This window comes from Equus asinus, chromosome 9, assembly GCF_041296235.1.
Source record: "Equus asinus isolate D_3611 breed Donkey chromosome 9, EquAss-T2T_v2, whole genome shotgun sequence".
In the NCBI taxonomy this organism is placed as follows: domain Eukaryota; kingdom Metazoa; phylum Chordata; class Mammalia; order Perissodactyla; family Equidae; genus Equus; species Equus asinus.
In genome coordinates, this window is record NC_091798.1 from 11,461,837 (window position 1) to 11,477,912 (window position 16,076).

The 16,076-nt window shown below is 51.4% G+C and overlaps 1 protein-coding gene across 2 annotated transcripts in view; it reads left to right on the forward strand.

Moving 5' to 3' along the window:
* Positions 1-16,076, forward strand: part of SH3PXD2B (SH3 and PX domains 2B) — a 95,186-nt gene that overhangs the window by 55,277 nt on the left and 23,833 nt on the right. For both annotated transcript variants that reach the window (XM_044777669.2, XM_070517087.1), the window contains exons 5-7: positions 2,201-2,292; positions 10,099-10,124; positions 14,958-15,092. In XM_044777669.2, the coding sequence (XP_044633604.2) occupies positions 2,201-2,292; positions 10,099-10,124; positions 14,958-15,092 (253 nt within the window). The remainder of the gene's footprint in view (positions 1-2,200; positions 2,293-10,098; positions 10,125-14,957; positions 15,093-16,076) is intronic.

Here is a 16,076-nt window from a genome sequence, read left to right on the forward strand (position 1 = left end):
ATCACCAGCCCCTTCACTACATGCTTCCTCCTGCAAGAGCTGCAGGATTTCAGGGGACAGAGAGGCCCACAGGGGGCCCCAGGACAGCAGCTTGTCGTGGGCAGGAGGGTGAATACTCGCGGCTCCAAGCCAGAAAGAGAAGGGGGTCAGAAGCCGGAGTGGGGGAGGGAAGTGCCTGCTCTCTCCCCACTGGGCTCTCTGCCTCCGGCCTGGAAAAAGCCAGACCCTGGGGATTCCCTGCAGAGCAGGAGCTGCTGCAAGGCTCGTACAAAAATCAATAAGCCACAAACACCGGGCCCTTCAGGTCAGCAGCCTTCACCCCCAAAGGACAGAGAATGGACAGTGACCAGGGAAGGCACCTTACTAAAGCACGTCCACCCCCTCACATGTGGTCTTCTCCGTTGGGTCTGGGGTGGTGGCGTCTGGGTTTAGCTTCAAGTCAGAGCCTGACTCAAAGGCCAAGTAGGGTCAGCAGCCCAAGTGACCATCAATAGATGAATGGGTAAACAAGATGTGGTCTGCACATACGATGGAATATTATTCAGCCTTGAAAAGGAAGGAAATTGCAACACATGCTACACCGTGGATGAACCACTGAGGACATTAGGCTAAGTGAAAGCAGCCAGTCACAACAGGACAAACACTGTGTGATTCCATTCATATGAGATACCAAGAGCGTTCAGATTCGCAGAGACAGAAAGTAGAACAGCGTCGGCCAGGAGCTGGGGAGGAGGGTGGGAGTTCGTGTTTACTGGGCACAGGGTTTTGGTTTTGCAGGGTGAGAAGAGTTCTGTGGACGGGTGGCAGTGATGGCTGCACAACAGTGTGAATGTACTTAATGCCACTAACTGGACACCTAAAAATGGTTAAGATGGTAAATTGTAGGTTATGTGTATTTTACCACAATTAAAACTTTCTAAAGATTGGAAGAATAAATCACGTAGGGTCAAAACACCCTGCGGCCCTGTAAAAGGTGCTGCACTGGAGACCCCGTCTGTCGCGCCACTGGTCCGTCACAGCCCGGTGGCAGGGCTGGAGCATCCCTTGGTGGAGGGTGAGCTTTTAGAGACTTGTTATCCAGAACGTACAAGACACATCTGTCCCACTCCAGTCTCGCACTCAGCATGGCAGGAAGGCACACTGGGCGCCAGGGAACTGAGGCCTCTGCGGAGAGCGCGGCATCCGCCTCCCTCCGCAGTGTGCGCTGGGGCTGAGGTGGCTGGCGGCGTTGCCTGTGCTGTTGAAATCAGTGCGCATGCACAGGCACTTTCCCTGCACGGAGGTTTGTAGTAACGTGTGTGAGTAAAACGACTGCTGTGCTCGGGTCTGCGTCCTCAGGGCCTGGGGGGAGGGGCGCTTAAGGAAACATTTGTTCAACTGAGCTGTTTATTCATTATGGAGCCATGTCTTAGTTTCATATCCTTTCACAATTAGGAAAGGATCTCATATTCTCTCCTATTTGGCACAGAAACCAGTGTGGTTCTTGGCACAAAGAAAATGTCCCTTGAATCATTGTTGGTAGATAAGCCGGCACGACCAATGCCTCGTCCCACTGTGTGCCCTCCACCCGCCTCCTCGTCCAGCCCATTGGCAGAGTCACTTGAGGCTCCTTTGACGGATGCGCTGGCATGGCAGATTAACCTGGCCTCGAGCCGTGGGAGATACCAGGTGTCTGAACCCCTCATCACCCTGGGACCTTCCAAACTCTACCTGAATCACAGAACAGTCCCTTCCTTTAATACTGCAGATCCGTGAGGTAAGACATGCAGGCGTGTTGTCACAACCTAAATGTCCACCGGTAGGCAGCAAGTTGAATAGAGTACAATACATCCAATATCCAATAAAGCAGAGACCCAATATCCAGTGTAGACGATGTCGTGGGGGAATAATGACAGGCCATAGAGTTCATAGTGTATTGTTTTGTCTAAATATGCATATGTTATTTGTCCAAATATTCCTGTAATATACGTGTATATATACACACTGTGTGTGTGTGTGTCTGGTCCTCAAACCAGCAGCAGCGTTGTCACCAGGGAACTTGCTAGAAGCACGCATTCTCAGGCTGAATTAGAACCTCCGGGTGGGGGCCCAGCAGTCGTGTTTCGACAGCCCCCGGGTGGTTCTGCCGCAGGCCCGACTCTGAGAAGCCCTGGCTCAGGGCCTTCCTGACGCCCTGTCCTTTCTGCCTGTGTCTTCCCAGGCCCTGATCCAGCTGCCCCCCTATATCTCTCAGTGTGACGAGGTGCTGCAGTTCTTCGAGACGAGGCCTGAGGACCTGAATCCCCCCAAAGAGTAAGTTGGTTTGCGGACCTCCCCAGAGCGCCCTCACCGCCTCCCTTCTGCCGGGCTGGCCCAGGAGGAGTTGGAGGGAAGCAAAGTGAGAATTAAACTGGATCCCGCGGACTGAGCCCCTGCAGGTCCTTGCTTCGTGTAGCCCTCGCAGTCGCTGTAAGTGGGTAACGATGGCGGAGTTCTAGAGGGGAAGAAGCTGGCCGAGTGTCACTTCTGGAGTCCCCAAGCACACTGCACTCACCCGAGCGTGTTGGCACTAAGACTGAGCCCAGGAGGCAGGGGCTGTGCGGTGACTCGTCTCGGGGCCTCATCCACAAGGGGCGATGTGCTCAGGACTTTAGGGATGTGAATGAATGAGTGACCAAAACCTGCTCGAGGTCCCCTCACTAGTGAGTGACGGGACCAGGATTTGATCCTGGTCAGCCGGGCTCCAAAGCTGTCCAGAATGTCCACGCAGCCCCTGCCTCCCTCTTTCTTCTCCCTGCACAGACGGCGAGCTCTCCCAGATGCCTGTCAGTGCATATCCCCGGCTGCCCGGTGCCCATCACACCAAGCTCAACACTCCCTGCCTGCCGGCCCTTCCAGACCAAGAGCTGATAGCACCAGCAGCCCTGCCAGCATGAAACACTGACATACATGCACAGGGCCTTTATAAAAGCCCCTTTTGGGGAAAGACAATCATATTTGTCTGCAGAAAGAAGGGATCTGGCTAATGGAGAAATCATAATTGGAGGAGGACACCAGCTCACTCGCTGGTGCTGGGGCCGTCCTGGGGTCACAGGAGCAAGAGCTGCTGGGGTTTGGGGTCCATTTGGGCCCCATCAGGAAGGGCTGAGAATTGCCAGCCTGGCTGTGTTACGGGAGAAGTGTGAGTCCCAGCTCTGACCTCAGCCTGTCCCCACACAGCGCTAGGAGCCCAGGCCTATGTTTGCTAGACAGGTGCCATGTGCTGAGCACGTGGCGTATGTTGAGCTAGAAAGGCTCCTGTTGCTTGTTGGAAATAAGTCTGTTAAAGTCACAAAGCTTATCTTTAAATAGACCCGTAAGGAGAAAGCATCAAAGAGTTTTGACAAGTGAAATCAGGCCGTTTATATATACACAGCAATGTGCAGAAGCAAGTTCAGAGGTCACAGATAGTTGATCCCTCAGGACTGATGGTTTAGCTACACAAAGATGAGTAAACTTAACTTTCTGCAATAAGCATGTTCCAGTAAGTACCGTTTCCTGTGACAAGCACGGAGTGCGGGCACACAGCTTCTCAGAGCCAGCACGCAGAAGCGCGGCTTTAGAGTTAAGGAAGACGTTCCATAAGGGATAACAGGAGACTTTTTGAATCAGAACCTCACAAGGGAATGTCTTCCCAACATGTGAATTAAAAAAAAAAAAAGATACAGAATAGGTATAAATCCGACAATGAGCCTTCAGCCCGGCCTGGCTAAGGTTTCTGTTCTTGCTGTTTTTACCATTTGTGTCTAGACATTCCCCAACTTTTATCAACTTAACAAGAAATGGTGAAATATTCTCAAAACACCTTTGTCTACAGTCTTCCTGGCTTCCTGGTCAAACTGCCACCTCAGGCTTGTAGCCTCTGGCTTCAAGTCTAATTTCTAGGCGAGGCCAAGCAGACTGTGATGCTGACAGTGTTCAGTTTCCACTCCGTTCTCTCACAGAACTGCCGGGCAGGAGCTGTCGTTCCCATCGTACAGATGAGGAAGCTGAGGCTCAGAATAGCGAAAGAGGCTCGCCCAAGGCCACGCGGTTTGGAAGAGGTGGGGGGAGATTTCCCCAGGTCTGCCCGAGCCTGGATCTAGGTTCTTTGCAGCCTGCACGTGTCCCTCCCAGGCTTGAGAGAAAGGGCCTGGTTTGCGACTGGGGACACCTGGGTTCAAATCCTGCCTCCACCACTCATGGGCTGCACAGCCCTGGACCTCCCTCAGTTCGCCTCTGGGCCTTGATTTCCCCCCATGAGAAAAGGGGATGGCATCACACTTTAGGCTTACGGCAAGGATTGAAGGGCCACCATAAGTAAAGATTCCAAGGACTTGCCAAGTGCTCGGAAGTGTGGCCTGTGGTGTTTTTCCTCTCTGACCGCCCAGCCAGGGCTGTTTTTACTCCAAGAGTCGATCAGGGTGTCCAGCTCGACAGATGCGTGGCAGGGGAATTGCCCGACTGCTTCCAAGCTGGACGCACAAGGGCAGTGCTTCTCGCCCCGTGCCTCCGTCTCCTCTTCTGTGAGGTGGGCCTGCTGACACCTCCCTCGCAGCCATGCCTGGGCGTCAGTGGAAGATGTACAGAGAAGCGCTTGGCAGGTGCTCTACAAACCTAGCCTAGTGTCCTCGGGCAGAAGGAAGGAGGAACCCCAGCCCCCTGAGGGGGGACCTGAGCTTGGTGTGAGTTCCTTGGGCCGCAGGGTTCAGTGACATCTAGATTTTCTCCTACCTCATCCCAGTGTCCCAAGGATCTTAACTTTGGGGGCATCACAGACCTTGGAGAATCTAGTAACAGCCTTCTTCCTTCTCCTGGGAAAAATGCCCCCAGTTTCAGGAGGTCCTCAGTTGTGCCAAGTCATGGACCTAAGGTTAAGAACGGTGCCCTGGCGCCCCTTCTGAATGTTAATGCCAGGAGGTCTCTGGTCTCCTGCCCGGTGAGGGTGAGTGAAGTGGGTCCCCAGCCTCTGAGCTCAGACCGGCTTGTGGACACAGATGGGAGAGAGCTGGGCCAGGGGCAGCCCACTGTGAGCGAGAAGAGTCTGGGCATCTTCAGGAAGGAAGGAAGGATTCTCAGGGATACAGGGTGGGAACCGGCCCTGGAGAGGAGCTGGGATGTTAGCTGGGCTGTGCGGTGGCTTTGTCATGCTCTCTGCTGGCCACGACCTGGCTTTCCCTGCTTGCTGGCTGACGTGGGCTCGTAGAAGAGCGCAGGACCAGGAGTTCTAGCCCTGGTGCTGCTCCCAGACAGGAGTGCCGACATCTTGGTCCCTTGGGCACCCAAGTGTCAAGGGCATCGTGTTTGATAATTCAAAGGATAGACCTTTCCCCCCAGTTCCCCAGAGTTTTACTCTGACGCTTTTAAGGAGCATCCATTTCCTCACTTATTAGATGGGAATAATGCTAATACCTACTTGTCAGGGTCACGGTGAGGCTTGTGTATATAATGTGGGAAAGACTTAGCACAGAGCCTGGCGCATAGTAGGTACACAGCCAGCTTTCACAGCTCCTTGGAGCCAGCTTTCACAGCTCCTTGGCTGTCAGGGTCAAGACGCTCGGGTTTTCCTGTCTTTCGTGAGACAGTAAAAGAGAAGCTAATTGGCCTGTTTGATTTATTGTAAGTCTCTGGAAGCAGTGGGTACCACGTGGAGACGCTTGTTCCCATACAGGAAGGGAAGACCAGAGTCTTTCTTCGCAGGCCTTCCAGATGGCTCTCCCTCCCCCTACGTCTTAGGCAAAACCCAGCAAAGGCAGGGTCAGCTCATTCAAATGCCTTCATTCCCGAAGCATTTCCCGCAACTGCCACCCACGCTGAGCCCGAGAAAATCTGCCCAGTTCCTGCCTTCCGGTGGCCTGAGGGCTTGTGCGCGTTTGTTGAGCTAGAAAAGAGTCAAGCTGGTTGGTGTGAGAGAGTAAAAGGCTTGACTCCACAATAACCATAGTTGGAAGGGAAATATATCTTTGCTCATTATTTTCTGTTGATTTTACTGTTTTTATTATTAGTTTGTGTAGGCTCTTTAAATATAAAGGAGATTAGCCTTTGCCGTATTTTTGCCTTTTATTTTGCATTTATATTTTGTTTCTAGATTTTATGAGGTATGTAAGTTTTACATTTTTGCAAAGCCAAATCTAGTCACCATTTTTCAGTTGTGACTTCTCCCATTGCGTTCAGGCGACAAAGGGCAGTCACCATTCAGACCCGAGATATTTACTTTAATTTTTTTCAAGTTGATTTGTGGTTTGAGTTTTCTTTTCTTTTAATATTTACTGATTAAATCAGAATTCATTAAAATAGAATTCATTTTGATGTATGGCATGTGATGAGAATCTAAAGTTTTTTTCTAAAGTTGGAGCCTCTTGACTAGCTATAAGAAAACATTTTTTTTAAAGATTGACACCTGAGCTAACATCTGTTGCCAGTCTTCTTTTTTTTTTTCTTCTTCTTCTTCCTCCCAAAGCCCCCCAGTACATAGCTGTATATTCTAATTGTAGGTCCTTCTGGCTCTACCATATGGGGTGCCACCTCAGCATGGCTCGATGAGCGGTGTATAGGTCCACACCCAGGATCTAAACCATGAACCCCTGGGCCCCTGAAGCAGAGTGCGTGAACTCAACCACTCCGCCACAGGGCCGGCCCCTATAAGAAATGTTATTACTCCCTGCTTCATTGAAAAACAAAGACCACCACACCCTGTAGTGCTTAATGATCACTGGCCATTCTTCCTCGGGAAGAATCCAGAGAAAACTAGCTCCTGCGCTCAGGAGGCCTCTACACTGGTGAGAAAGGCTGCGTGAACACATGGATACGTGTGTGCGTGCAGGCACACGCACATACACACAAGTAGAACATCCGCTAAAAATAAAAAACACAGCCTAGACTGTACCAAAGAAAGCAGAAAGAGCTGACGTAAGCTGACCAGCATCCTGCTGGAGTGGAGCATCTGGTTCCAAGAGGCTTCCTGGAAGCAAGCGGAAGGTTCTAGTCTCTCTGTCCTTTCCCCACTGTGTGGCCTTGAACAAGTGACTTGACTTCCCTGAGCTTCTGTTTCCTCATCAGTAAAGGGGGCACAGCTGACCTTGCTCGCGTCTTAGTTGCGAGGATTGAGCACCGTCCTCTCACCTGGGATCGTGCCTGGCACACGGCAGCTGCTTCCCCAGCGATGCCTTCCTGGCTTGAAGCCAGGCTGTGAAGGGGAGGAAGCAGGGAAGGTGAGAACGCTGCCGAGGGCCGAGGGGCGGCTCTGGGGCCACAGCAGGCAGGCTCAGTGGGTCCTGGGTTGTTGGCTTAGAGGAATGGACATCGAGGTTGGCTGCTCGGTGGGGTTGGTTCCTTGGTCCTGAAGCTCGTGCCCCAGTGAGGGCTTGAGATGGAAGTTGAGGTCTTGCCCAGCAATCTCTAGGGAGAGAAGTGATGGCTTCTAAATGGTGCTGTTCGGGGAAGGTCTTCGCTGCCGTGCGCAGAAAACTTGGGACCACCTGAAGCCTGTCACACAGAGAAGATGCTGTGTGTGCTTGAGCCCACACGGCTGCTGCCACTTGAACCCAAGAGCCCCCTGCCACCCCTAAGCCCCCTCCAGCTGGGACAGCGGGACCCTGCAGGGCGTGTGGCAGGGCAGGAGCCGGGACTGTGGGTGGCCCGGAGTGTCTCGGCTGCAGGCCTGGATGGCAGCTGGGGAAGTGGCGCTTCGTGTTGAAGCAACTTCCAGGGACCTTTGTCCGTGTGTCTTGGAGCCAGCAGCTGAGAGGGGAACTTCACCCACAAGACAGTGCAGGGTGTGGTCAGGGGCGTGGGCTCCAGGCAGGCTTCCTGGGTCCCGATCCTGGGCGCGGTTCTTCACCTCTCTGGGCCTCAGTGTCTCCATCTGTAACATGGAGTGGCCCTCGAGGGCTGTTGTGAGGACTCAGTGCGTCACGCCAGGTACAGCACTCTGATGGGCCCCTGGACAAAGTGAGCGCCGGTAAAGGGGAGCGAGGGTAGTCCACTGTTACCTTCCCCCACACAGGGGCCAGGACGTTTAACCTCACTGGGTAAGGCATCACGACCAAAGGACCCAGCCCAGCCCTGGGCCAGGCCCCGCTGCTCCTCCCCAGACGCACAGGAGTGCAGCCCCGGACTCCAGGGGTTGGCTCAGCTCCCCCACCCTCTCCCAAGGCTACACTGAAAGCATTATTATATGGTGGTTAATAACCCAGACTTTAAATCAGACACTGAGTAGACATTTCTCCAAAGAAGATACACACGTGGCCAGTAAGCATATGAAAAGATGCTCAGGGGTCAGCCCTGTGACCTAGTGGTTAAGTTCGGCGTGCTCCACTTCTGCGGCCTGAGTTTGGTTCCCAGGCGCAGACCTACACTCTCAGCGGCCATGCTGTGACAGTGACCCACATAAAAAAATATAGAAGATTGGCACAGATGTTAGCTCAGGGCAAATCTTCCTCAGGGAAAAAAAAAAAAACAAGAAACGAAAAGATGCTCAACGTCATTAGCCATCAGGACATGCAAATCCAAACCACAGTGAGATACCACTTCCCGCCCACTAGGATGGCTAGAATAAGAGAGACAGACAGCAACAAGTGTTGGTGAGGATGTGGACAAATTGGAACCTTCCTACGTTGCTGGTGGGTATGTAAAACAGTGCAGCCTCTGTGGAAGAGAGCCAGGCAATCCCTCAGATGTTAACCTCGAGTTGCCATGTGACCTAGCAACCTCCTACACAAATACCCAAGAGAAATAATCATCTATGTCCACATAAAACTTGTGTGCAAATGCTCATGGAAGCATTACTCACCATAGCCAAAAAGTGGCAGCATCCCAAATGCCCATCAGCTGATGGGCAAACAAGGTGTGGGTTTTCCACACAACGGGACGTTATTCAGCCCTAACAAAGACTAGAATACTGATACCTGCTGCGTGAAGGGGCGTTGAGAACTTTATGCTACATCAAAGAAGCCAGTCACAAAAAGCCCCCTCTTGCGTGATTCCGTTTATAGAAAATGTCCAGAATAGACAGATCATTATGACAGCAAGCAATCAGTGGTTGAGAGGAGTGGGGATGGGAGTGACTACTAGTAGGTATAGGGTTTCTTTTTGGAGTGATGAAAATTTCTGGAATTAGATAGTTGTGATGGTTGTACAACCTTGTGCATAGACTAAAAGCCAGTGAATTGTACACTTGAAAAGGACGAATTTTATGGTATGTGAATTATATCTCAATTTTTAAAAATTAGACCTGAGTTCAGGTCCTAGCTGTGTGACCTTGAACAAGTTACTTAACCTCTCTGTGCCTCATTTTCCTCCTCTGTAAAATAGACATAAAAAGAGTACTTGTTTCTTAGGGTCATTATGATAGTAAATGAGTGAACTAGAAGTGCCTGGCAGGGTACTAGCACGGGGTAGTAGCATTTAATGATTACCAGCTAACGTTGCTGTTGGCACACCTGCCTCAGCCCAGCCTCCTGCCACCTCCCTTTTCTCTTTATAACACTGGAAAGCTTTTCACTAATGAGATAATTTGCTTAAAAGTACTTCATAAACCTGATTTGTCACACTGTATTCCTAGTGCGGTTGTATTTATAAACTCTGGAGTGGTTGACACATGCGAGGCAGTCACTAGTTGTTGTTCCATGTGGATTCTGGTTGTGTCCCTCGTGTCACCAGTGCGAGGTGTGCTGTGTTCTCTGCTATCTGGACTTCTCCGCTTACTGTTTACCACCGAGCGCCGTGAGGGCTCACGGGACCCAGGAAGTGGGGCAGCACCTCCGCTGGGCCTGACGAGGTGGGCTTCAGGCTCAGGGCAGTGTGGGGGCCTGACTCCATTTTCACACTGCGTGCTCCCCTCTCCCTACCCCACCCCTCTCAGGGCCCTGAGGGGAGGTGCTGGTCCCCAGGGCGCCAGAGCACTTATCAGACAAAGGGAGAAAATTAAGAGGAATTGTTTGTTTTTTAAGAAGTCTGGCTCCTTGGGGCTGGCTTGGGTTTTGTTCATTCACTGGAGATGTTGTGGGATGGAGAATCTCAGTTTCCTAAAGGAATGACTCCTGTCAACACACAACAGGTCTGACTCATCACTCTTTCCCACCCCCATTCTTTCCTGTACAGAGAGCATGTTGGGAAGAAGAAATCCGGTAAGAATACTTTCCATTTTCTCCTGTTCACTCAGTGCTCAGCATACCCCTGGGAGCACCTTCGATGCGCCAGGCCCTGGGCACTATGTTGGGATACAGCTATGTGGGTGGATGGATGCATGGATGGATGCATGAATGGGTGGATGGGTGCATGAGTGGATGGATACATGGGTGGATGGATGGATGCATGGGTGGGTGGATGGATGCATGGATGGATGGGTGGATGCTTGATTGGTTGATACCCCACTCTGTTTCCCGAAGAAAGCATTGGAGGTTGTTTCATCTTGTACCTAAATATTACCCAGTGCGTGAGAGCTGGTGTCCATCCCTGAGAATGCCCCAGTGGTATAGGGGGACAGACATCTTCCTAACCATGCTGTAGGGTGTTAAATGGCTTTGTTCTGCTTTAGACAAAGGAATGTGGGAGCTCAGAGCTAACAGCATTCTTCTCAGGTGGCGAGAAGGGGTCACAAAGCAGGGACCCTGGGTCTTGAAGTGCGCGCAGGAGCCTCATAGACAGGGAGGAGCATTCAGGGCTGAGGGCGCAGCACGCAGGCTGGGAGGTGTGAATACACAGTAAGTCACGCCGACCAATTGGCCGTCCTCAGCGCCAGGCCCACCTCCACACTGCCTTCAATCGGCCACGGTTCTGGGCAGTGACAACTGCTGTTTCGGGCACCTCCCATACTCACTTCCACTCTCCCCGAAGTCAGCTCTCTTCCTTCCTGACACTCTTCCCATTTCCGGGACATCACAACCCTTCATCAAGAGCCGTTATGGAAAAAGAGAAGGTGGGAACTGGGTGTGCACAGAGGGACGATTGCCTTCTCACAGGCCTGCGGTCGATACATGGAGATTCACAACCACCTGACTTTTTCTTCCCGAGACCCAAGGTTGTCCCCACATCTGCAGCCTGCCTAGCCCTACCACACCTGGAGCCAGCGTGGTCTTCAGAGCTTCCGGAATTCTAAGTTCTTTTATTTATCTGGGTCTCCAGGAAGTTTGAGGGGGTTGATGAGAATGTGGGGAGAGGGTAGCCGAGCAGAGATTCCAGAAGTGAAAAAGGGCCTCTTTTCATGGGCCTCAGTTCCCTCATCTGTAAAATGGGAATAACAACAGTAATCCACCCTGTAGGATTATTATAGGATTTGTAATAATAATATGTATAAAGCCCTTAAAACAGGGCCCCGAATGTCGTGAGGGAGATATGTTTGCTGCAGTTTTTAGACTACTGTTAATTCAAAGGACATAGGTGTCCCTGACCAGCGTCAGTAGCAATTCCAAATTCAGCAGCTCTGGTCCCTTTGCTGACCACTGGGTACGAGGCCTGTGGTCAGCTTTACGGGCCCAAGGGCCGGTCTTGCAAGGAAGAGTGGAGAGAAACTGGGTCTCTGCCTCAAGGCGTGGCATCTGAAACGAGTTCCGGCCTTTCCCAACCGGGCTATTTACAGCTCCACCTGCTGTTTTGATAGGTGCTGGCCGGAGCCATGGCATCCTGCTAAAGCTGCAAATAGTCCTTGAGCCCTGGGGGTAATGACATGTTTCTTAGAAAAGAGCAGAGAGGAGAGGAGCGGCCCTTGGGCTTGATGAGGGGACTGGTGTGGAAAGGAGAGCAGAAGCTCTAATTTGTGGTGACCACTGTTACCTCATTCACCTGCAGTGAGCGAGACGGATTCATTTATAGTTCTGCTGCTCGGAAAATAGCATCTCTCTTCATTCAGACTAAGAGCCCATGCTGGGGTTAGCCTTATTTTTAATCTGACCTTTGAACACTTCCTTTATGTTAGAACCAGGCTTCTTGATTGAATTTAAAGGGGATTAAGGTTGACAGCCCGAGCCCTGGAATTCTGTGCCAGAACTCTGAGTTGGAGAGGGCTTATCTGTCTGCAGAATTTCCCAGTCGTGGCTGGCTGGCTGGCTGGCTGACTGGCTGGCTGGCTGGCTCCTGCAGACTTTGGCTAATGTGGTCTCAAATTCTGCTCATCCTGCAGGAAAGAAATCCTCCCACCAAAATTTAACAGGTCATGAGATTATTTAAGGAGCATCTTTCTTCCTGACTTTTCTATGCTTACTGAAGTATTCTCTCATTTACGGACTCTTTCAGCAAAACTGGCCGTCTGGTGAATTGCTAGAAAGAAAATCCTACTTTACCATTATTCCTTGTATTATTCAGCTCGGGGTGCCGTGGCAAAATAGTATAGACTGGGTGGCTTAAACAGCAGAAGTGATTTTCTCCCAGTTTGGAGGCTGGCCGTCCAAGGTCAGGGCGCCAGCACGGTCGGGCTCTGGCGAGAACCCTCTTCCTGGCGTGCAGAAGCCGGCTTCTCGCTGTGCGCTCCCATGGCGGAGAGACAGCGAGAACAGGCTCTCTGGGGTCTCTCCTTATAAGAGCGCCAATCCCATCCCACCGGGGGAGGGGGGCGTAGTCATGGGGACCCATGGGGAAGGGAAGCACACTGGCCTCAGACCACCTTCTCCGTCATCTCTTCTTTCCTTTCACACCCGCTGCCACGCGCCACTGCACAGGAGTCTTTGAGCCAGGTGGACCTGATTCAAGTCTGGCTTTGTCACCAACCAGCTGTGGGATCCAGGACAAGTCACTTGATATCTCTGCGCCTCTGTTGTTGTCTATAAAGTGAGGGTGGCAGTACCACCTTCCAGGGCACTGTGTTGAGGTGGTCTGTGTGTCGTGCAGCCTGTCGCAGGCTTTCACGTGGGGCTGCTTCCCTGCCCGCCTTCCGAACCTCGTCCGACATCTTCTGTCTCTTTCCTCCCTTCTCCTTCTCTGTTCTGCTCGTGCTTTCCCCACCCATGCAGGGTGCAGGGTTGTCCAGGGGCCCTCCCCAGCTCAGGCGCCCTCCCATTTCCCTCCGTTACCCTCAGCCGGGAAGGGTGAAGGGCCAGAACATGGTCACAGAGCCGAGAAGTGGTGACCCCCCCCCCCCCACCCAGCTACAATGCCCTGTCTGGTTCTCCACGTCACACACTGAGAGCTCCTGGTTCTGACAAAGGGCATTTGTGCTGCTTCTGAATGCCAGAGGCTGGGGTGCAGTGGTGTGCTGGTATAACTGCTTCCCACCCAGCTCTCTGATGGAAAGCCCTGCTTTGTAGCATTTGCCCATTTCCGTGGTATAAATGCTCCCACAGTGGCCAGTTTCAAGCTACCAGTAAGACGCCACCCAACAGAGTTGGGAAGAGATGCACAGAATCGGCTCAGCGTGAGCGACTCGTGCATACCACTCCACTGCTGGGCGTATCCGGACGCAGAAATGTGGGGTTTCCTGGATCTTACAGTTGTTTGTGGAAATAATAGGAGGGAATATTTTGAATCAGGACTTTCAGAAAACCAGGCCCTTGTGGCCACAAATGTCAGGCTGCCCTTCCACCGCTTCCAGCCTGCTGCTCTCAAAGTGCTGTCCCCTGCTCTTTGAGTGCTGAACTCAGGTGGCCCCTCTACATTACCCGGATTCTGCACTATCTTTCATTTATGTATCAGCTATGTCCTGGTGCCAAACCAGGACCTCACAACTCCAGGGAGCGCCATCCACACTGCGTCCTGTGGACGCGGCCTCTCCTGGAGTGCCTGTCCCTGCTGCCCATGCCCTGGTCCAGAGCTGCCGTCCTCTCTTGCCTGACAACTCTGTGGCCTCCATCTCATCTCCTGCTTGCTTTCTTGCCAGTCTCTAATCCATTCTCCTTGTGGCAGCCAGGATTATTTTTTTAAAGATGTAAATCTTCACTTGCCTTTCCCTTCTTAGAGCCCTTTAGTGGCTTTCTACTTCAGGTTAAAAAAAAAATCCAAACTTCTTGCCTTGCCCAGCAGGCCCTGCCTGCTCTGGCCCATGCCCCCTGTGTGACCTCACGCAGGACCACTCTGTCCTCAGTCACTGGGCTTCAGCCACCCTGGCCTCCTTCCAGTTCCTGGAAGACTCCAAGCCCTTTCTCATCTCAGCATCTGCCAGCACTGTTCTTTTCCCATTCTCCTCATGACTCCTTGTGTCTCAGGTCTCTGTTTATGTCATCTCCTTAGGTGGTCTTGCTGACCACCCCATTAAACATAGCAGCACTTTTTCTTGTTTATTCTTTGTCTGGCATCCTGGTTGTTTCCCATAATGTATCTGTTAAAAATTAATACTTATCTTACCGTATACACTTAGTGATGATATATACTAGTGTATGTGTCTGTCTCCCCAACTAGATTAAGTTACTTGAGGCTGAGAATCATATCTGTTTCATTCATTGTAATACCCCAAGCACCTCATAGAGTGTCTGGAACATCATTGTTGACTTCATGAATTAATAGATGGGTGATTTTGGGTGGATGGATGGATGGATAGATGATGGATGGATGTTTGGTTAGATGAATGGATATTTAGTTGGATGGATGATAGATGGGTGTTTGGTTGGATGGATGGATGACAGATGGATGTTTGGTTGAATGGATGATGGATGGATAGATGTTTGAATGGATGGATGGATGGATGTTTGGTTGGATGGATGATGGGTGAATGAATGAATGGATGGATCAGTGTGAATTAATGAACTCTCCCACTAGGCTGTCAGCTTCTGCAGGGCAGGTCCCATATCTTAATCATCCCTTAACCCCCAGTGCCTAGCACAACACCTGCACAGAACAGGAACTTAGTAAATGTTGATGGTTGAGTGAGGAAATGAATGAAAGAATGGATGGATGGGGGGACTCTGAGACAAGTCCTGTGACGACATCTTTCTCTATTTGGAATGTCCTCCTGACCCACCCTACTCCCCCAGCTTCTCTCCTTCACACATAGGTGGTGGCCAGATGTGACATCTGATAGGGTTTTGTATCCACAGGGGGTGACCTCACCTCGGTGGACCCCATGGTCCTGGAGCAGTATGTGGTAGTGGCAGACTACCAGAAGCAGGAGAGCTCGGAGATCAGCCTCAGCGTGGGGCAGGTGGTGGACATCATCGAGAAGAATGAGTCAGGTAGGGGACCTAGACCGACTCCCTCCCTGCCCTCCACTGTCACCAAGCCCCTGGGACAGGAAACACTTGGAAATGCAGAAATTGCAATAGCCAGTCCAGGCTGGCCAGTTTCCACAGATCTGGCTGATGACCTTCTAGAAAGCTACCCTAGTTTGATCACGGTGCTCGAATATCCCACTTGGTCACAACTCGCTGGCATCCTGTTGGGTCAGGTATTACTGATCTATTCTGAGGTTCACATTTCATGAACATTCCTTCTGCCTTCAAAGCACTTGGAGACACGGAGTCCAGCATTCCACTGGAAATTGGCTGCTGATTTGCCTTGACTACCATGAGAATCTTGGTGAAGGCTCCATCAGCTGTGAGTTCTGGTAGGACAGACACACTGCCTCAGCCCAACTGCCATCACAGGGACCACTGGTCCTGTACACAGGCCAGCACAGAATGCAGTATGATCTGGACAATTTGCCCAGCTTTCCATCTGAATTCCCCATTTCACAGCCATCCAAGTTGCTTCGTCAAGGTTGATGCTTCAAAGATTAATTGAGATAATACGTAGACAGCACCTAAACCTGTGTTTGGCACACAGTAGGTGCTCAAAAATGTGGGTTTCTTTCCCTTTTGCCTCCCTTAGCCACAAAGCAGCCGTTGCACCATTGAAGGCGAAGAGCAGGAAGCAGGGGATGAGTGGAAAGGAAAAAGTGGTATAAACCCACTGGCTTTGTTATGGCTCACGTGTGACATTGGCTAATAATATCATCAGCGGGCCAATCTCTGTGATACCCCAGTGGCTAATTAAGGTCCAACAAATAGAAGAAAGACTATGTTTCCAGCAACATTTGGATCATGTTGCCATTAGTCATGAGATCGGTATTAGCCAACCAAAAGTCCTTAATTACACAATGTAGGAACTCTCACCCTGCTTCTCAGCTGGAGAGACCAGGACTCTAAGTGACTTGATCGCTCACTCAAGATCTTGCAACA